Source organism: Nestor notabilis, unplaced genomic scaffold (genome assembly GCF_000696875.1).
Source record: "Nestor notabilis isolate BGI_N333 unplaced genomic scaffold, ASM69687v1 scaffold8767, whole genome shotgun sequence".
NCBI lineage: Eukaryota > Metazoa > Chordata > Aves > Psittaciformes > Psittacidae > Nestor > Nestor notabilis.
The window spans coordinates 67-23,246 of NW_009935091.1; the positions used below are offsets into that span (position 1 = coordinate 67).

Below are 23,180 nucleotides of genomic sequence, written 5' to 3' on the forward strand. Positions count from 1 at the left end.
TCCTCGCTTCATGCTGCATAGATGTCTGTCATCTGTAGACATTTACACCGGACAGTGGTCCAGCCTGGGAGAACAGACCCATGCTTAGTGCTAGTGAAAAGGCAGGTGGTATGATGGATTGATTTAATGGCCCACGGAAACATCCATAAAATCAGTGTTTATGCTTAGCTTGTACTTCCCCGATGCTCTTGGTGACAGTGACTAGGTCATTTTATGACTTACATAGAAATAACCACAAAGCTTCTTTGGCCTATGTCCAACCTGGCAAGGTTCTCAGTGCTCTATACCACAATTTTCCTCCTGTTATAAGCTAAAAGATTTTCCAGTACATCACCCTTGACCCCCAACCTCCCCTGCCTTTTCCAACGAGGGTAGCCTTTGCACTAGGAGCTGTATTTTGAATGCTTATACTATAGAACAAGCATAATGGCCTGAATCCTGGAATAGCCTGAGTGGTCTGTAAGGCTACCACATTATCTTCATGTGATAACATACTAGAGAATTATACAGATTACACCATGTGCAAAGCGAGACGATTCACATTCTTTGAGGGTACATTAGCCTCGAGACGTGAAGATTGTGTTCAGGAGTGGGCTTAAACTGATCCCCAGGATGCCCATGTTTCATTTACCTACAGTTCAAAACACTGCAAAGAGCTAGGTTGAGGAGATGTGCTTAGAAGACCACTGTATAGTGTAGTCAGACATCTGACTTCATGCTACATTAGGACAAGTTTGGAGCTCATTTTAAGGTGTCAGAACTGCTTGGGCTCTCCCTCTCCAGAGAGCTCCTGAGCGTATGGTGCATCCATGCAACATCAATGGAGGGTATTTTTTGGACCATACATGGAATTCATGGTATGTCATTACCACTCTTTTCTTCCTTTTTCTGAGCCTGAGAGAAAAGAGCAAACACCAACAGATTAGTGTTGACTTACTCTTATTCCTTATAGCATTTTAAATTGCATTGAACTGATTCTTTTAAGGAGTATTTTTCCTCTTTGTCCACTTTCCTGATTCAGTTGTATGGTAAATCCTAACTGAAAACTAAATAAGTTATGCTTAATGTTCTGAGCATGTTGTTCTCACAGAAATTAAACAAAAGGTTAGCCTGCACAATAGAAAGGAGTTGACTTTTCTCCCACTAATTTTGCTGGGAGTCCAGCAGAGTTACTTTGTATATTTGTACTAGGGTAAGATTGTGCCCCCAAACTGTGCAGAACACCCACATGTGCACTGCAGTGATTAGAGCCTGCACCCAGCACAGCAGACTGCGGTGATGTTCCTTTCTGCCCACTCCTACAGCGTAGCTGTAACACAACAACAAAAAGAAGCATTTGATTTTTCCACCCCACCAGCTGAGTATTACATTAGGACTAAATGTTATTGTTGGAGGAAGCACAACAATTCAGTGTTGTCAGTCTAAGGGATTATTGCAATTATTTTAAGCCAGGAGTCATGTAAACCTCAGTAAGCCTCATGTATGGATGGAGACTTTGAACAAACCTAATGAGCCTTGCTCAGTGGCCATGCCCCAGCACAGCCCCTCCGTCTAGCTCTTGCCAGCCATCGTAGGATCTGCTGCTGCTCTGGGAGCATGGAGGGAATATTTTGAGGAACTGCTGCTGACTGTCTTTGCAGCAGCTGGTGGGTGCTGGGAGCTAATGGACTAATACTAACCTAAAAGGAAAACCCCAAGTGTGAACAAAGCAAACATGAATATTTCATGCCTGCTTTTCAACTGCTGCAAATCAATAAAGATATACCATCTTACAACAGATGAGGAAATCACAACAAAATTTAAATAGGAGATTGCATTCTGGAAAATCACAAATCAGCTGCTTTCTGTCAAAAGTGAGGTAGCTCTACCACTCAAATTATCATCTTCATTGCAGTCAGGCCTGTTTTTTGCTGGATGTTAATCCAAGTATACTCAGAGCTGAGTATTGCTCCTGAGATACAAATGCAACAAGAGTGCTTACGCATCACTACTCCTTCTAAATCAAGGTGCATCAGGACCTGAATTCCTACAGAGGCCCAGGGAGAGCTTGCCTTGTTCCTCCCTACTTCAAGGTTTAGAAAAGATATTATTTGTCCAATATTCCCCACAATAAATGTTGATGCTGAAACTGAAGAAAAGAATACTTGTCCATGGAGCAGTCCAAAGTTTCCGAAGGGCTTCATTTCATGCTTGTGTTAACTAACCCTGTGCGAAGAGCATCACTTACCACCGCAGGTACTCAAGGACTTTGTGGGATGTTTTTGCATGGCTCAGTTTCACCAGGCTTGGAGCAATTTTGATAGAGCAGTGGAGTGGCAAACGCTGGCCCTGTCTCCATCCTGTCCTCTCAAGGCCAGCTTGCATCTCACCTGAGGGCAGGGCTCCCCATCCCCAGGTCCCACTGTAGCCCACTGAGGGCGAGGAGGGACAGGAGGAAGATCAGTATTGCCACCAGCCTTTGCTCCCCACGTAGGGGCGTCTTGCATCAAACAGCCCCCACTTGGCACCACCTCCTCAAACCCACGGAGCCAAGGGATCTCAGCATGGGGGAGGCAATACGTGGCATGAGCCTGTTCTAACATCCCCATCAGGAGCCCTGTGCAGAGGTGGAGACATGGATTCCCTGGGCATTAAAATGCTCATATTGAAGCTCACTTCCACTCCCTATGGGGAGAGGCATGAGCAGCCATACACAGTGGGCAAGGGAAACAACACAAGGTGAACGCAAGTGTCATTTTAAGAAAACCCAGATGCCCTTTGTGTACATGACCCATTGACCACCCTGCAGTTGAGAACTGAGGGTTTCCATAGCACATAGGGTGAGTGAACACAAAGCCAAGGAAAGGAGCAGCTTTAGTAAAGGCAAAAAAAACCTAGATGCTTTTTGTTCTGCCCTGGAAAACCAGCATCTGAAGGAGCAATATAAAAAATGCTATTAATAATCTGCTGTCTAATTGACTGAGAAGGTTATTACTAGCATGGAAACAAACATCATTTTTCCAAAAGCTATCCACAGATGTCAGACTGCTTGGCTGTCTGAGGATAAAAAACAGGACTGATACTCTGCGCTGCTTTGTTTCTCAGATATTGGAGAGCACCTTAAATAAAAGCAAGGAGAGTTCTTTCTGTAATGGAAAATGAGAAAGGAACTCTGACTTTCTGAGAAAACAGGCTGCCAGCGTGTTAAAATACCAGCCTAGTCAAAAAATAAACAAAATATCTGAAGAGGCCACATTTATTGTTGAAATAAGAGCAGCTGCATGAGCAAAGTTTAAAATATTGTCCTTTGAAATCATAGAAGTCTGCTTATTTTTAGCTTGTGAGATGCTGTTAGCTTCCTGTATAAGCACGGTTACATAAGGGGCATAATCCGCACGGCAGCAGGGCCCATACGTGCCAAGCTATAAGGTTACACAACTGCCCCTCAGCTCGCTCCCTCCAGGCAGAAAACAAAGCCTCACACCTCTCCTAACTGTTCTGCTGCTGCTGGGTCAGAATTACAGACACATGTATTGCAACATACAAATGCATGCACTCATTAATATGCACCTGTACATGTAGATATGCATGTGTATTAACACACACAGTTGTTCTTATTACAGCTTAAACAAGATATACACTGAGACAGAAAAATAGTACCTTGGAATTACTCTGGTGGCATTAAACAAGGAATAAACTGGTGTGCTTTAACTCTTAACTCTTTAAAAGCAGAAAAGTTAAATGTCAAGCACACACTTATTTTGGGAAGCTACCAAAACAGCTCTCCCCTCTCCTCGAAAGTGACTTCTTACTGCTCCTTACTGCTGTGTGTTGTGGTGTGTGGAAAGCACACAGTGCCCTTCCTGAATAAGAACAATTTAGGGGCTTTGATCTCATTAAGCAGTACGTGACAGCATTGTTTTAACTTCGGGTTTTTTGAGGATCAGACTTCAGTCTCTGAGAATCTGTAAGCGTTCCCAGCCAGTATCATCCGTCAAAGTGTACAGAACTATCATTTCCAACTTATTTTTAGAGCAACCTGTGTTTGTAAATACTCCCACTATCTGAGTCTGGCCCAGATTGACAGGAAATTACTTTTCCTGAAACATAAACAAAAAAGAAGTGACTACCACAACATCTTAGGGGTATCAATGTTTCTTTGGCAAAAAGCATTCAAATATCTTCTCATTATGCATGATGTGCAATTTTAATTTACTATCTGTCTGCATCAAACACTTCCAGTGCAAAACTGAGATAATTTTTAACTTAAGCAACACTTTTTTTATCTTAGCAAGGAGTTTTAACAGGAGAAATGTACACATGCATAGTTGTGCACAGTGTTACAAATCCAGACTGGTCTGAAAGTTCATTCTGTTGGTTTTGCCTGTGAGGGCTGTTAGCAATTTTTTTTATAGCAGTATCATTCCCATTTTTACAAAGTCACTGACCCTAGCAGAGAACATTGCTTTTGGAAAAAGCTGCTGAAACACAAAACACTCGTATGATTATGTTCAGCCAGCGAGCCTTTCTCATCTATTTTCCTCTTAAAGAATCAGTGGCAAAAAGGGACTTCAGACAACACATTAAATAACCACATTCCTCAGTTAGGCTACTCCAGGCTAGCTTTACCCACCCCAGCTTTGGCACCTGGTGACGCACCGAGGTCTGGGCTGGTCACTGCAAGGAGCCCCAGCTCACATGGCAGTACCCCCCATCCTTGGACCGATGTGCTGCTGCTGTCCCCTGCCACTGGGGCACAGAGAAGAGGCACAGAGGAGGGCAGAGGCTGCCAGGTGCTGCCTCTCCCCTGCCACCGGCAGCTGTAGTTGTATAGAACTTCCAGGAACGCTGTGCAATGGTAAATACTGTTTTCTTTATAAAAGAAAGGGGTCTAACTAGCTGAAATTGAAAAATTAAAACAAAAAATTCTGAAAAATTACATTTGCTTAGATACTTGGTTCCTTCAATAATCATAAAGAAGCCCAGACCAAATTCTGATTTTGGTCTTCTACTTAAAACAACCTGGCAATGAGGATGCAGAACTGGACTTTCAGTTCTTTACAGAAATACCTGAGCCAAATTCAAAAACCTTTGTTTCCAGATAGATATACTACCAGAGACACTCGTGTGCTCTTCTGTGTGAAGTGGTAACCTAGACTAAAGAAGAGCCATTGGGCAAATTTACACCTGACATAACTGACAGAGCCCTATGGACTTTAATAGGGGTCTGCCAGTGTACCCTAATAGAGAATATACACCATAGACTGAATCAGGAGTACTACCCACAGCATTTGTGTAGTTTGTAAAAACTTCCCTCAGAGTAGCAGAACTTTAGCTGATGAAGACCTTTTGTCAGTTTAATTTAGTTTGTACCATCTACATTAATTGTGTACGTCTCAAGTTTGTTCTTATAAATCTACAGAAATAATGCAAACACTTCACAAAGTGACACACAACTTTTTAAAAACACATTTCACTGACACAGTACATGAGGATTACAGCTTTTGCACATTGCTTATGGTTTCAGAACACAGGACACCGTAATACAAATCAGGAGCATCCAGGTTAAATAGAGACCTACATTGGTGACAGGTACTTGGCAAAACTGGGCTAATAGTTTCTATGCTCTGAATACAATAAAATATGTGTATGTTCCCTTTGCAGTTTAGCAAACTCTGAACTGAATAAAGGAGCTAAAGCAGAATATATACAATCAAAAAAATATTTGAAAAGGTAGAACACTCTAGCTTAAGTTTAAAGGAATAATTCTTCATAACTGTCAGTTTTTTGCAACTTTAATTCTTTCTCTCCCACACCAAAATAATGAAGTTTTTTACCTTTACTTTTGCTGTCACCCACTGCCGTTACACACAACAAAGCAAAAGGGCAATGGCAAAGCTCTCCTGTAGCTTCTCAGCACAAGTTTATTTAACTTTTTTACTCAGGTAAAGCTTCTACTGTCACAGCAGAAGCTTTATCTGTTGGACATGTGAGCAAAACATGAGTTAAAAGTAAAGGAGCTAGTTAAAAAGAGGGGTCTGCTTTCAAAATGCTTAATGTCTGAAGCAATTTCAGGAATTGCAGATGGAGAAAACAGAAATAAACTAATCAGCAATGCCTTTTCCCCATGCAATAAAACCTTGCTAAGGAATAGAACTCTTAGTGGCACCATTTCTTACTTCCTTGCACTGCCTCACAAGACTAGTGTGTGGTACAGAGCAGAATAAGCTGCATGGCTGCTAGGAGGAAGACATAAGGCTTTTGTTTTCTTGATCTACTGAACACAAAGTGAACCCAGTGCTCCATTAGCCTTTGGTCAGGCAATTCACAAAATATTCCTGTCCAGCCCTGGTAACACTGACACATGAATCTCTGCCTCATGGCTTCAATACTTTCTAAGCTGGGTTCACCAGTCACCTGGAACTTGGGGCCTGTCTCTGAGTGACGCACTTGGATCTTAAAATTAGTGGGTGACAAATGGAGGTAAGCAGAAGATGCACTGTTTTTGCGGATACATCTTCCATTCTTCTTGCAAAGGACTTTGCTGCAGAGTTTGGCTGCTGAGGTCACATTAATAACATAATGTCCTAAGGGTCCATCAATGTACTGTTTCACAGTTGAACAGCTCTCCTGTAGATAATAAAAGACCATGACACAGTTCTCAGTAGCTAGCATTATGTCCAAATTTATTATATCTAAGAAGATGCTAGTACAAAACGGTTCTTGGCTGAAGTAACCTGTTGAGATAAATCTTATTGGATTTATGTACTGGAGTTTAAATGAACTTGCTTCCATGGGTAAGATTAACAAAGTGTCAACCTTTACTACCTTGTTTGTTTGGATACTTCGTAGAAACATCCACTATCAGACTAGGGAGGAGTCTAGTAAACAGAGAGTTTATATGCTAATCTTAGACTAACTAGTTCCTTAAGTAGAGACTTCTGGTAATTGCTGACAAGGAGCAATGCCTGGGACCAGTAGGTTTTAAAGCACATATTGAACGACCACTTTGGCCCTGGTATCTCCAAGTCCTTCAGTATACAAGGAGCCACAGCATTTTCAGAAACTAGTACAGAAGTTGCTGCAATTGCAGCTAGAAAGTCCCAGTTCAGATTTCCCTCTTCCTCTGCCCAAGTCAGCAGTGCTTTGTCAGAGACTTCAGGATGAATAGAGCAGACTGCACAAAAAGCAGAGCTTTTTTTTGGTCCTAAACAAAAACTCAGCCCAGGTTTAGGAGCAGGGGCTCGCCTGACATGCCTCCTGTGGAACCTCAGTGCAGCCTCCTGCCGAACCTCAGTGCAGCCTCCTGCAGAACCTCAGTGCAGCCTCCTGCCGCCTCCATCACTTCAAGAAGGATTATTTATGAAAGCTTGAAGAACCTGGCAGGAGGAGCTAGGCCTTACAGAACAAGGTAAAACAAACTGTGCTTGTATTTTTATGTTACTCTTTCAAAACATGTCGTTCTTCTAACCTGAGCTCATTATTCCATGATGCTACAAATGACCCGCCCAAAGCAATGCGGTCTGAAGCAACAAGATTTCTCAGCCTGACAAAAGCATAGGACTAATAAGACCTGAAGATAGTACTAAGCCATGATCCTCATTTGCTGGCTGATGACTTCGATAAAGACAGGTAGGTGCTATGGAGTGTGTGGTGGCAGAGAAGAGGTATTGAGTGATTCCTAAATACTAATAAACTGACACATACCTTTGAGCTGGCATATTGCATACTGCCCCAGAGAACAACTCCGGCTGCTCCCAAAGCTGCACTTTCACCAATGGTGTTGACCAGATCCCTCTGAAAAAGGAGGCCAAAACCAGACATCAGAAAACCAAAGACATAGAAATAAAACTAAAAGAGCACTAGGATATGGGTATCAGTCCCCACCCCGAGGACACATTGTTGCTTGTAGTATCTTCTTTGTAATAAAATCACTATTTAGTTTAGCAAGCTCTTCTGTGTATCTCCACAGGTTTGCATATGTTGCATTCATGAATGTGACTACTAAATAATGAAATCATTATAGTTCGTTCACAAGGTGTCCTCCGACAAAGCTGGTGGAGTAAGAGTTGGAAGATCTATTTTATTTACCAATCTTTGACTGATTGCCATACCTACATAGGCACCATTTTTGGCAAATGATGACAAGTATGATCACACATCATCTTACCCTTACAGCATCTAGTTGCAGTTGATAGGCTTTAGGCAGGGGTCTAACTTGTGCTGCTTTAGCCATGCCAATACAGTTACAGAGCTGCTCTTCCTACCAGCATGAATGCCATTATTCCAGGAAGTGTATCTTTGAAAACCAAGCCTCTCCCAGTGCCACACAGTGCCAAATGGGGTGTGGGGTGGGGAGAAGGACATGTTTGCATACTGACTTAACTGTATCCACTTTTAGAGCTGCACCAATAAGCCATGAAGTTGTAGTGATAGCAGTAACACAGCTTTACCAGACACAGACTGTGTGTAGAACAGGAGTCACTGGTGACTTGACAACAGAATAGCAACATACCTTGCAAATGTCTTAAAGACTTTCCATGAGACCGTGACTATTGTGTCTAGAGAAATGCAATTAAATCTTAGAAAATAGGGAGGAAGGATCTTCCTTCACTCTCAACTTTCAAAGCATGATCAATTACATCCAAAACCATTTCTATCTACAAGTACTGATTGGAAAGTACTTTCTGATCAGTGTTTGTAATGACAGATATTTCAGTATTTGATGAAGAAACAGCAAATTCCTTTAAAAAGATAGTGATGTCTTTGATACAGTCTTTTCACCTGTTTTTAGAATACAATCCAAAAGACCAGACAAATTATCACAGTATGGTGGTGGCAGCTCAGAAATGCAAAATGATAGAGTGGAAGAACCATGTTATTATTGTTAATTACTACTAAATAATGTATTTCGCTATGTCAGTGGGCCTGTTGATTTACCAGTACATAGTTAAGGAGTTCCAATTCCTGAAGTAGTTATGAGCTGAGAGATACAAAAGAAGGCCTTGACCCTTGACTAAAGGTTGGACAAACCAGTGCAGCAAGACCTGCAGAAGTCTGAATAAGTAGAGCTTGTTTACTGGCTCTTAGTGTAGGGCTCAGAGTGATATAAAATGTAATTGACCTTGCCTGAAATTCATGTTGCTGCTGATCATCCAAGCTGATTTTTAGTGAATGTCATTACTCTTAAAAGTATACAGTCTGATGTTAGTTTTATAAAAGGATGGCAGTGTGGGCTGCAGGTGTTACTTTTATGTGGGAAATGGTGAAGGGTTTTTCCTATGGGAATGAATTTATCAATTAAAAAAAAGTGAATTAAGGATCGAAACATTAAATGTTAAGAAAACAAGAAATACAGCCTGACCTTTTGGTAATGAGGATTCTCAGGCTTTCCTCATCTGAAAGCATTTTATGAAGATTACCCAGATACAAAGGCTCATCTGTGATTCTGCATTAGCCACATGGTGGTTAAATGATTTAGCACTAACATGGTTCGTAATGAAACCTTTTCAGACAGGCAAAATAAATAATCAATAGATATTTAGTACTGATGGATGCACTAAGACCTGAGCAAGCCCCAAAATAAAGATTTTGTAAGTAATATGCTTTAGGAGTTAGGGTGCTTGACCAGGAATCAGCAAATCCAGTTTTTATTCCCTCATGTTCCACCTCTTTCTTTTGTTACTTTTAGAAATAATTTAGACTCAGATCCACAAAGAGATTTCAGCACTTCATGTCTAATTCATATGGATATAAAATAATCAAAACTAAGAGCATGACCTTTAAAGACCTCCCTAGTCCTCTGGGGGTGTGAAGTCCAGTGGCACTGGTAATTTCACAACTGAAGCTCTCAAGGCACCCACACTTCCACTTTTCCCCCACACCTAGAATCACCACCTTGCCAATGCTGAGAAACTCAGCACTTTTCTCAGGTTAAAGCCAAAATCTGTCATATGATTGGAATGTGTGTTTCCCTAGAGAAGCTTAAAGGATTCCTATAGCACCTACACAGGTGTGGATGCTGGTGAGCACAGACGCTCATTGAAAAAAAAAAAATTGTATGTGCCTTTGTATGAACACTCTTCTTCCACCTTACGTTTCCACTTTTTGTATCCTTTAAAACAAAGGTAGAGTGCTAAGAGTCCTCACCAGGAGGAAAGGGAATTAGGAAGACATGGGCTGAATTTTTCTTTCTTCCTGTTTGTTTAAAAGGTACATCATCTCCAGCTAACCCTCCATCGGGGGTTACTTTCATGGAGAGGTTACACGCAGCATTCAGAGGGGTGCCATTTCTTTTTCTGATGCCATTTAGCTTTACACTAATTCAATACAGGTTCAGTGGAGGGCAAGAGAAACAAGTGGGAACCTGAACACAGCTTATGATGAATTCAGCTTAATAATTACGTAACTTGCCCACAGGGAAAGAAGTATGGTTTCTGGCTGTAACTTCTAGACCTAGTTATGTCTTTTACTGAATGACTGACTCATGTTCAGTGCCTCAAAAGCCATTATCACAGAAGGGCTTTTCCCTGAATCATCTATGAACAGGAGGTAACACCATCCTTTATTATTATTCTCTCATACACTTGTTCCTTTTGGTCTGGTGATTCCTTAACTCTTTCTTGGTGTCTAACACTGGGTGCTGGATTCATCCCAATGTGTCTGGGAAGAGAACAGAGCCAAGAGCTCCCACACCAACAGCAGGTGCTCTGACCAGCAGTCACACAAAGAGGACGACACCACCACTACCCACCCCTGACACAGACACAGTTAGAAAATGAAAGTTTCACTCCCCATTTGGGTATTTTTAGGGAATGAAAGCTATGTGCCTCTCATAATGGAAGAGAGTGGGAGCAGAGATAGGGAGGTACCTCCATGAAGCCCCGAGTGAGGCATACGAGCTCCACCAGCAGCCTCAGACACAGCAGTCCTGATGTCGGGACTGAACCTAGCACCGCTTCTCACACACCACAGCTTGGCATTAGTGGGGTCTCATTGGCACAGCTCTTCTGTCTGAGCTTAAGAAGTACCTCATATGGAAGAATACATGCAAGTTTAAAAAATGTTAGGTATCATTTTAAATACGAGCATTTTGGCATTTGTCTAAGTGAGGAATCCTATTTCTCTCCTCGTACCAGACCCTCCTCCACCCATGTCAGAGGACTGTCCTGAGGAGGCAACTTTATGGGTCAGCTGCCACTCTGGTATTTCTCCAAGTGATAAACAAGTCAGCAAAGCCTCTTCTTTTCTAATGCTCATTCTCATTCAAGCTTTTGGGGGCAGTGTGCAACAACCAAAGATCCTCAAGATTATGCTGGGCTATCTCCAAGCAGAGAGTTGATTTGGCAGGGAGGAAGAAGATTTGGTTTCTGTCAGTGCTTCTCCATATTCTGATCAGCCAAGTGACTGCACTGGACACTAAAAAAAAAGGAGGTGAGCTCAGGCATTTCAGTTTTGGAGGTTGAGAGGAAGCAGGACATTCAGTTCTAGTTACATGTTGAGGAAAGAGAAATAAATCTGTAATTATTCCTTTAAATTTTGACCAGTCTTAGTTACAGACATGCTTTTTCTATATTCAGGAACAGTACCACAAGCCTGGCATGGTTGCAGGGAATGGCCTCTGTACACACGCACACCTGGTCATTGGAGAATGCTATCTGTAGGTGAACAAGAGAACTGTTATCCATTATTCATTATTTGTTACTTGTCGTCCTGCTTTATTAATGACCTCAGCCATCTACTCAGGAAGCACAGATGCTACTGTGTTATCTTCCCTTTCCCACACACTTAATGAATTGTCAAGGCTGATAGTTTCTAAATACCCTACAGATGGCAAACTGCTTCCATGTATTTCATAATGATTGGGATCCCAATTCAGAATTTAGAAATTGTTTCCAAGAAAAAAAGCAGAATTAATTTCTCAGATATCTTATGCACAACTCACCTGATTTCCAGGTGCAGGCAGGGTGAAAGGTACAGCACACATAGCTACAGCATCTGTATAGGAACTGAGTCTTACACCTTTGTGAAGGTCTGCTAGACCAGTGTCTCTCCCTCAGTGACTCTGATGCACAACCATTCTTTCTATTTTTTCCATTTTTCAAATGAGAAGCTCCAGTCTAGTCTAAAATCTGAACACACAAACCAATATTTAAAATGCCCTGATGGCTTCAGGGCTGTGAAGGAAACCAAGAACATTATTTTCCTATCATTCCTATTTAGAGTTTTCTGAAGTGCAACCCCACAAGTTCCTGTCAGTCCCCAAGCTGTTCACACATAGCCTGGAGATACGTCAGACCCTGTCCCCGTGGCTGCCTGCAAAGCTGGGTTCTGTCCTTACTAGAAAATATGTAGTAGAGCATAACCCAGAGATATTTCTCTGGCTATGCAGCGATCTTCATTGGCTGCAGAGTTGTAAAGTGATCTTTAAAGCATCCAAAAGTGAATGGCTACATGCAATTGAAAAACAGGCTAGTGAGTTAAAAAGTATAACGTAAGAGGAATGTCACTCCAAATTACCACTGTTCATAAAATAGCTTAAGGTAAAAAAGTAACTTTATACCAGCACAGATTTTGAACTTGAGCATAACTGGTAACAGCATGTTAGTTTTCATAGCTCTCAGTAACATTCATGGTATTTTTATATTGATCAAGGGACTAATTTATGTTATAAAAATGTATTATTACAGCCTGCAGTTGAAGAATGCTTAATTATTTCACAGCCAGAGTTCTTCAGTGAAGGTGTTCCAGGTGAAATCCTGCCTGTACTGACCCCAGTGGCTCCATGCCCTCAGCAGGAGCCAACCTTGCCTATTTGCCCATGATTTCTGAGTCAGTTAGGACCTGTAGTTTCCACATAACACAGAAAATAGCTCCAGAGAGTCCCTGGTTGCTGAAAAACGAGGCAGACTGAATTCGCGATTGCTCCTATGCACCATTTGCTTCCTGGGGCAGCCTGAAACACTTCTCAGGTTGCTAGGGCTCCACTGCACCTCCTCAGCTCCTGCTCCAGGCTGAAGCCATGTGTAGCCTGGGACTTGCTGGACTGACTCTTGCCTTTTCCCTTGCCTCTTCTCTCCCTTTGGCTGTTCTGGTTTCAGTCAAGAACTTATCTCTGTCAGCAGCAGAAGTGAGCTCTCACACAGCTCTCCATAAACCAAAGGGAGGGAGCACCCCCAGATGCCCTGAGCTGTCAAGGGGTTGTATCCATGAGCTCCCTGCCCCAGATTCCCTCCTCTCTCATGGAATTGGTAGAGATCAAAGTAATGCTTTTAGAACTTGTGACAACTACTAGAGAAATGAATAAGCATCCGTGCCTCTCTATTATGTGCATAAACAGGCAGACCCACAATCATAATTACATACCCAGAAAGTCTGGGGTTTGTAAGCATGCATTTTTACCATCGATGTTGTGAATACTGTATATTTATTGCACTTGATCACTGGTTGAAGGAACATTGCATGACTCAAAAACTTGGTTTCTTTATTAAAAGGGCTCCGTGATGTCAGCACTAAATGTTGGATCATGAAGATATTTGAACGTGTTGCACCTATGAAAAGTGAGACGTCAATGCTTAGCACACAGGAGTTAGGCACTCCAGGCCAGACTAGTTTACTTGACTGGTTTATTTCTATACTGAATGAATTTACATTCAGATAAAGAAACAAAAAAGCCCTGAGGCTCCTTTCTCATGAAAGTTTATCTTTCCATTACACTAATTAGCTTTAAACTTCATGAAAATTTGTCAAGTTCATTTCACAAGCTGTCCTGAAGAATTAAAATATCAGAATGAATTTCTTCCTTAAGGAAATGATTTCTTTGTACTTTCTTTCTAAATTACCCTCATTAAAAATATACAATGTTATCCTACATAAGTAGACCAAAGCACTGCAGTATTAACTCTTCAAAGGTGCAGAGATTGTACTGTGACTACAGGACTTCCTTTTAAAGGGGCTGCCCTAAGTATGTAAAGCAAATGAATAAGTGCTTTTATAGAAGAAAATTTTTTAGCAAGTATTTTTTCTAAGAGACTTTTTCTACTCTCTACGTTTCTAAAATTGTCTGCTTACCTCTGTTAAAACATGAAAAGTATAGGCATAAAATGGTCTGGAGTAAACAAACACAGGCAAAACATAGTCTTTTCTAGCAATTGAGGCAACACGTATTGCCTCCTTGATCCGATAGTGAACAAATTTTAGTGCATTTGGACTTGACTTCAGTATATAATCCAGGTATATAGAAGGGTAAAGAGCTGTGCTTTCCTTCCATAGCCAAAGCAGGAGGTCATTGCGGGCAGACTCAATGGCTGGGCATTTCCCTGTGTATGTTTGAGGGTGTTCTTTGTAATCATAATTGTAGCAGTCTGGGTAAAGATAGTAACCCCACAAACCGTTTGGTCTCATATGCTCAGCCAGAAGGATGGTGTTGTTCATAAAACTCTTGCCAGCATTTTCAAATTCCTCTTTAGCCACTTTCCTAATTCTGTCCTCTGACCACTGAGGGTGCCGTCTCCTAACCATCTCAAGAGATTTATTTCTATATATGCTTTTGTTGCCCCAGTTCCTATCCCACTGGGGCCTCCAGTTTTCCCAGTCAATGACTGCAAGTCCCTGGAATTTCTTCATGGGTATGCTGTAGTCAATGTCAGACTTTGCTTTATTAAGGTGTTTGATAAGACTTTCATTCTGGGGCACCCCTCCATTGACAGGATCTCCATTATCTGAGTAATAGGGATAGTATCCCAGATGCGTGTGATAGAAGATTGTCACATTGGATCCACTCAGAGTCTCATTGGTGTTGGATACAATGTCAAAAATACTGAGATCCAGGTCCACCTTGTACCGCAGCCTGCACTGCTCTGTTGGCGCGTTCCAAACGACCATGAAAGGCTTGTGCAGAACCAGAGGGGCCTGTGCCGGCTTCGGCAGCTGAGCATCAACCATAGCGAGCAGCGCCACCACTGCTAAACGTCTGACCCAAGCATCCATGGCATGGGGCTCTTCTGGGAAACTCTTATGGTGTGTCTTTGAAAAGAAAAATCAAACAAGGCGTGTTAGAAGGGTAGTAGCCACCATGGAGGCAGATAGGATGGCAAAGGGGTGTCTTCTGGTTTGATTTGCTTTTGTTGACATTATACCCAGCACAATGAAAAGTGCAAAACTGTGATCTTGTAGAAATTAAGGCTGTTTTCAAATGCTTTCAAAGACTTTTTATTAGACTTGGCTGTCTGGAAGTCTATTCTGATGCTCAGCTTTTTTATGTCTTTCCTTCTCACGCAGACACCTCCAACAGTTGATTCAGACCTTTCCTTAACACTTACTTGCTTGCTGACATCTACAAAAAAAAAGGTAATGAAAGAATAACAACAGTATCAAAGAGAATGTGCTGCTCATTTAACATTTCAGCTTCCAAGAATTATCTGCTACAGTCAGTCTGACTTGCCTAGTATATCATCACAGTGGGGCTTAGGCCTTCTTTAATATCTGTGTATGCTAATGGTCACAATAGGAAAGGTAGTTTAAACAAAAGGCAGACACTTTTAACTCACAAAAATTAATCAAGAGAACTCAGAAATGCTGCAATTTTCAGCATATCTGAAAACAAAACTCTATTGTTACCTACACTTGAATTTTATTTTAATTTTCTAAATGAATAAATGCAATAGTGATAATCAATCTGCAGGCTAGTAGGGTGATACTATTAATGACTTAATGGCTTAAACTACTGATAATACTGAAAACAAATTAAATATCAGTTTATTAAAGAAAATAAATTAAGTAGATCTGAATTAGCCAAAAAAAGCATGTTTTATCTTTACAAAAGGGACCTAGTTTCTAGAAGCAGGGACCTATTAGTATTACTCATTCCTTTCAGGATCTGCTGTTACCCCTGACTGCACACTGGCTTGGGGATGATCACTACTGTGGGAGGGGTGAGACCTGCAGGGCTGCTGGTACCCTGGGCACCCCCAGCCCCACTTTGCACCCCATGAGGCAGGTGTCCACCCACTGTCTGCGGTGAGCTGCTCCAGAATACTGCTCCTGCTTCTGCCCCAAGAAGCACAGCTCAGCCCTGTCCTGGGTCTGTCATTCAGGTCTCTTTGCTAGGGAATGCAGTGCTCGTTATTGGTGCTGATGAGCAAACACTATGCAGTGGGGTCTAGCTGGTAACCAGCTTGAATCCAGGGATCACAAAAGTTGCTTACTCTTACGAATATTACCACATCTATAGTATGACATGGTTTATCCTCTCAATTGTTATCTTCTATCTGTCAAGTTTCTCTATTTTAGTCATATGTTAAACCACTGCAATCACTGTCTGCATTGCAGGTTCAATTCATGCACTAGCCATGTGAATTTGAGATGTCCTGAAACTGGGAATTTCCTTACTTTAAATCTATTTTATTGACTTCTTTCCTTGCCTGTATAGTCAGACCCAAACGATCTTATCTGATCTTATCGTAATTAGCCTAGCTTCACTTGTCCCTGGTATTTTCTCACTCAGTTAACACCAGTTAATCACCTAACTCCATTCCTAGATGAGGAGAGCTCTTTACACCTACCCATCTGTTATGTTACAGCTGGGATCCCTAGGTTTCCTGCTTTCCAAACCACTGTAGTCAACACATCACTCTACATACTAGATTTTTTAATACTCCTTGGATATTACCTTTTAATCTGTAATGGGATGCCAGATCTACAGGAAGGCTGCAGGTACCCTTATCCAAATCTGCCAGCAGACTTATTAAAGAAAAACATTTCTTCACTGTTTGAAAATTCGTTGGCTCTCATGTGTAGTAAAATCCAGGATTTCTCTCCCTGTCATTTGTCCTTCCTTGCCATTCTTCCATCCTCTGGGTTTGATGTTTCTTGTCCTATCTGCCGCTGCTCTCCTGATCTTCCACCTTTCCCTTAAGCCTCTACTTTTCTTTTTGTACCCTACAGAACAGCCTTTCTCTCCTCTATCCCCAGCCTTGTGTTTGTCCATCCTCAGTCCCAGAAAAGTATTGAGTACCCCTGACCAGTGGCCTGGTACAAGACAACCTTCCCAAGAGGTGGAGGGAGGCAGTTTGCATTAAGCAATGGTTGGGGACAGCAAAGTGAAGACCAGGACTGCAAGAAGCTGCCAGGCAGGACTCCCCAGGAGCAAGCCCTCATTAGCAAGCTAGGGATTTATGTTCTTCTTGTTTCCTCACCTGCTCTCTGGCTGCTTGCTTTGCCTGCCTAAATACAGATTTAGCACCCAAGTTTTAAAACCTTGCTCACAATCATTTAGAACCTATTAAGGGTAACATCCTTGAGTGAAACAGGCCATTGCTACAGGCCATCAGGCTGGTGCTACCTACAAGCATGCCTTTTGGAAAAGGATGCCAGGTTGTTTTCACTTTACTGATCTGCTGGAAGGAAGACTTACACTTGCAACTGGTATCTTTTTCTGTTTTCCTGTCTAGTCTTGCATAATCTTCTAAGTAATGTCATAGGCTGGGGAAAAAACAAACAACAACAACAAAAAAGCCACCAAACTGTCTTTTCCTTCCTGTTTTATACAAACTGATGAATGCATCACAGGACTTTGCACTCATTCTTTGATGCAGCAAACTTACTTTGTACATCTGCAAGAGCTTTTTCATGATTTGGACTGGATTGCTTTGCAGTGCCTGAGAACAAGCCCATAATATAAACAAAGATTTTCTCAAAAAGCAATAGCTCATATGAAATGGGAAGAGCACCAGGAGAGAGAGAAAAGACCTTTAGTGAATTTCTGTGGAAGAAAAAAATCTGGGAAAAGATCCCAGCTGCCTGTTCCCACAATCCGAATGCTGATGTTGTTCAGCCCCGTGTTATTATGTACATATAATTACCAATTTTTGTCAGGTATAATGACTAATATAGTACAGGTCTTGCCTAGATCTGACAGCCCTAAACATTGCAACATTGCAGATAATAAATCATAACAGACATAAGCCAGGAAATAATAGTACAGGATAATGTTAAGTTATATTTTTAGTTTCTGGCTAATTCTTGCCACTGTCCCTGACAAGGCTTTCAAATCACAGGATCACAGAATGGTTGAGTTTGGCAGGGACCTCTGGGGGACCTCTGGTCCAACCATCTGCTCAAGCAGTATCACCTAAAGCTGGTTACTCAGGACCACGCACTCCACAAGTAACAAAATGAAAATGTTTATCTCAGGACATGTTGAACAATTCTCAAGGGTCTTTAGACTGGATTGACCAAATCTTCATTGAAGTTGTGAAGAAGCCTGGGCACCTTGATCAACTGTAGACATGTAGATGTCTGCGCCGGCAAGCCGAATCCCACAAAAAAAAGGACAAGAATCTGTCTAATCATGTTCAAGCTACTTAGAAGTTAGAGGTCTGGTCAAGGACCACTCAGGATCTTCCAGTGAATACTGGACACTTCCCAAAGCTACTATAAATTCCTATTTAATGCTATATGGAAGTAGTCACTCAGCTATCTGCATTAACCTAGAAAAGGAGGTGATAAGGGCTTAGGTAACATGCCTATCTTTTAGATGGCTAAAGCATCTCATTGCAAAGCATCTCACTTTTCCTGCTACTTTCTATTACACACAGGAGATATTTCCATATACACAACTCCTTAAAGAGGAGACAATTCAAAAAGATTGTCCTTTGAAAGAGCTCCAGTCCAGTTGCATTAATCTGCAGTTAATTCTGATGTTATTTGCTTACTTTTTTCTTCAAAAAAACACCTGAAGCCAAGTGAAACGAGTCTTCAAAGAAACAGGTAAATCTATAGTTGTGAAAGAGGAGAAAAGAAATTATCTGTTGTCTCACAAATGCACAAAAGAACCTCTAAGCAAGAACAAAACATCTTTTATTACAGTCTTCATGGCTGTATCTTTGGACTGTGGCCTTTTTAGTTTCATGCATCGGCACTAATTGGGACTGCTTTAAACCCTGTTTTTTTAATGAGCACAGACACTAACGATTCCTTCTTAAAGGACATTATCAACTGTAATCCAAATTCTCCCATTTTTCTGATTCAATGACATATTATCGTGGTTAATTTAACTTTCTAAAGATGCACATAGCTTTCCAAGGCACTACGATTTTTCAGAGCAGAAACTGTTCTCAGTGTTTCTGCTCTATATTCTAAAAACAAAAATGAATTCTTCATAAGTGAAAGAAGTGGGGCCTGATCACAAATCCATGAATTTGATGAGATTTTTTTTTACTATATTCAGGAAACTTTGGATCATGTCTGCACAAAACCCATGTAGTTTTCTATTTGTACCAGTTTCTGCTATGCAATTTAGCATGAAGCAGGTTATGGCTGGATTTCAATATATCTTTTAATGAATGTGGTGAAATTCAGTATTTCTTGACTAGAAAAAGTAAGTTTATTTGTGCATATTCCTTTCGTCATTTTTGTAAGAAGAAACGAGAAAACATTTGCTTTTCCCAAGCAAATGCTATTAACTTAGTCAAACCTTTATTTCAACTGTGTTTATTGGTCAGAATTCCACTGTATTTCCATTTCCAAATAATTGATAACAGCTGAACTAGACATTCTAATTGTACACTTTGATTCCAAAATAAACAGCTTAAAATTAGTAAAAAATACAGACTTGCACCCTAAAGAGACATATTTGCACACCATGTATTCCAATACAATAGGGCTTTGAAGAACCTTGTCTAGTGGAAGGTGTTCCTGTCCATGACAGGGTGTTTAGAACTGGGTGATCCTAAAGTCCCTTCCAAACCAAACCATTCCATGATTCTATGTTTGCAGCCTTGCGTACAGATGAACAAACATACAAAAATAAACATAAAATTGACTCTTTCCTTATGTGATTCATATTACAGTTCACTTCCAATAGGTGAATAGAGATACCAGGTTGCAAGGCACAATGCAGCATATCTTTATTTTTGTGCAAAATACGTGAAAAGAAATTCAGAGAGCAAGGAGATGGGGATTCAGGCCTACACTGCCACTGCTGACATTTTGTAAACTATGGATTATTCATTTTAAAGCAAATGGAAAATGCCAAAGAACATTCTTGGGTGCGTGTCACAGTTTCACAGTAAATCGTATTTGGGCCAGAGATCTGCGTAGGCATTTCCTGTTTAGCTTTATTGTTTCTGTTATGTGGAGCTTGCATCTTCCCTTAAATTGAGAGAAAAGACTGTAAGGAAGCATGGGAACAAACGAGAAAAGCATTGGTATTAAAAGGATATTCTTTCCATGGAACCCAGAATTCTCTTCTATTAAAAATAGCCACCTTAGTACTTCATGTGTCCTGGTCTATCCTAGCCTACCTGTAACACCTTTGTCGGATAGTTGTCAGACACCAGGCTCTACATTTTTACACGCATTGTTTCTTATTGCCATGACATAGCACTGGTACTAACAACACTGAGGGCTGCTCAGCATGATAAACGGTGAAGGCATTTTACCCCACCCTTGGCTGTAGGACTGGTTTCACAGAAGTACAAATCACTCCTTAAAGTACTTTCAACCCAGTATAACCCTCAGTAAAACAAGGAGACTTGTAACTTTTCATCTCCAGTTTGACATTCATTTCCAGAACGACAGAGATTTTAGTTGTGTTTAAAAGCAAGGAACGATGGCATGGGATAGTGAAGGTCGGGTTATCCCACCTCTCCCAGCTATCCCAGCTCTCCGTTGCCAGCAACAAACCCTCAGCATAGTCTGCACCCAGCTGCATCCATTCCACAAGGCTTTGCTATCAAAAGAGCTCTTTTGTCTATGTAGTTAGGGCTTAGGGTCTCATCACTTCCAGATCTCACAGACACAGGTAAAGACACCTGCATCTGTGCATTGTCACCAAAGCATCACTGGTAAAACATTCAACCTTTTCCCTTTCACATGTGCAGTTTAGGCACCCTAAACATCTACTGGCCCGACACTCCAGTGCTGCAACAACTCTGTAAATTGTCCCAAATGCCTTCACATCCCACTTTTGGAGCCTGAATCCTCTTCTCTTTTTAGATCTGGCCATTCAAGGCTGGGTACTGCCCAGTCAGTCACAAATGGGTGTCAGCTTGGCCTTGCTTCATGCTCACACACAAGCAGTGGAGGCTGACAGGGCTGGGAATTTCCTTCCCTCCTGGCTCTTCTCCCTTACTACCCTACTGCCTTTAACACAGGGACCTCAAAGTGTTTTTCAAATGTTAATTCTTAATTTCCTGCTGGATGTTTGCTTCTGGGGTACTGAAACTTTTCAGTGATTTACTAATGATTCAGTGACAGAGGGAAAATTAAGATACAGGTCATGGCTCCCAGTACTGTTTTAGTTAAAAGATTGTCCTGTCATTTTAAATCACTGCAGATTATTGATGACACTTTGAATACCAGGGGAAGATAAAGTAATATGGTTTAAATCTGTCTGCGCAGTAGAGGGAGATTAAATATATATGTGCCACAAACAATTTTTCAATTGCTGAAGGACTGCGTAAAATATTTTTTGAGTGGATGAAAGTATATAAAATCTAGAGTATTAAACTATTTTACATATCTAATACATGATTTTAGATTGTATCTCATATATGAAGCACTGATCTATTTTTTTTATTAAAAAGCCTAATGTAATTTTCAATTCCATTCCATCTGCTTCTATTGCATTGTAAACTGAAGACAAATATATCCTAGAAAAAAATATTCTCAATATTTAGAGTTGTAAAGTTTATGTTAAAACTATAACCCTCTCTATGCAATTTTAATATTTATTTCTTCCCCAATGTGCAAACAATAAAGGGGAAAAATAAATCGTATGTTTTTGCCTTCTCAAGGACCCACACTGATTGTCAGAGCTGTTAAAGCCTTAACTCCTTGAACAATTAACGTCCTCAGCAGTGTTCAGTGTACTGTTCTTCTGGCTCTGACCCTTGATGGGTGAAAAGTGCCTACCAACAGTATTCTGAAAAGAAATTCTTACTGTTTTATAGATTTTCCTTTTAATTTATTACTAAATACCTTTAACTGAAGATCATGAACATCAAATGGCGCTAACAGAATACACCCTACTTTCTGGCATGTAATTTTAGTAGCTTATATGAATGTATGAATGGGTAATAGGTAATACTGTACAATAAATAATATATGAGTTTGCATTGTTGCAAAGCATTTAAAATAATTCAGCTTGTTTCACACCATCTGCTTAATTCACACATTCATTTTCTAAAAGGTTTATTATTATTAGAGGCACTTATAAGAGAGAAAATTAAGTCGATTTGATAATAGAGAGAATTCCTACAATCAGGCCTTGGCTTATTCCAGAGAAAATGCTGTAAGCTAAATTAACTTTAGCACTCTCAAAGATAAAATTCTGCTTTCAGATGGTGTAATTCAAGAAAATTCAATTGAAATTAATTGAGGGGTGTAAATCTGGAAATATTCCAGTTGAATTAATGAAGTTATTAAGCATTTATAATCTTGTGAGAGGAAAAATGTGTCCTTTAGTCAGCTAAAAAAAACCTTGGTATGTTGGCAAATGCTTAAAACAGTTGTGTATTTCCGCTGTAAATCTCTGCTTGCAGTAAATAATTCCTATTCTTTGGATAACAAAAAAGAGAATATTACTTTGCTGCACAGAAACTCAGGACAATTTGGAAAATATGCATAAAGCATTTGAGGTGAAATTAACCGAAGACTATATTTGCATGCTAATACACAGCTTGTCTGGCATCTACATTGTCTCAAATAAATGAATTAAAAATATCTCTAGCTCTGCAAATACCCAGCACAATATATGAACACAAATCATCAATAAACAGAACTCATTGCCAAACAACTAACTGCATCCTCTTCTGGGCTCCTTTGAGATTATTTTAAAACACACTGTTTGTAGGTGAGGGACTACCTTACTGTCAGTCATCTTGAAACAATTGCCCAGAATGTGTTGCTTATAATGAAAGAATATTTTTTTAATCATTCATATGGAATTAAATACGCAACTAACATGTGATTAGCTGCTTTCTAGGCGTGTAGCGTTGCAAGCACAACCCAGTGCATTTAAGTATTGAGTAATCAAATTCTGAAATACCTTTAAAGTCAAAACATCTTTTTTCTCAAACATGCATTTTATTCACAGAGAGCATTTTAAGATCAGTTTCCTAATTTAAGATCACTGTTACCCATTGGAGTGTAAAGCACCAAATAGCTATTTGACAGAAAAAAAGAAATATAGTCCAGAA

The 23,180-nt window shown here is 40.6% G+C and overlaps 1 protein-coding gene across 1 annotated transcript; it reads right to left on the reverse strand.

The window, feature by feature from the left end:
• Nucleotides 1-6,180: 6,180 nt before the first annotated feature.
• On the reverse strand, nucleotides 6,181-14,922 carry LOC104400290 (hyaluronidase-1-like). Its single transcript, XM_010017654.1, has 3 exons — nucleotides 14,050-14,922; nucleotides 7,687-7,776; nucleotides 6,181-6,609 (listed from the first exon to the last, which is right to left on the reverse strand). The coding sequence occupies exons 1-3, from the start codon at nucleotides 14,920-14,922 to the stop codon at nucleotides 6,181-6,183; spliced, it is 1,392 nt and encodes a 463-aa protein (XP_010015956.1).
• Between the last annotated feature and the right edge of the window lie 8,258 nt (nucleotides 14,923-23,180).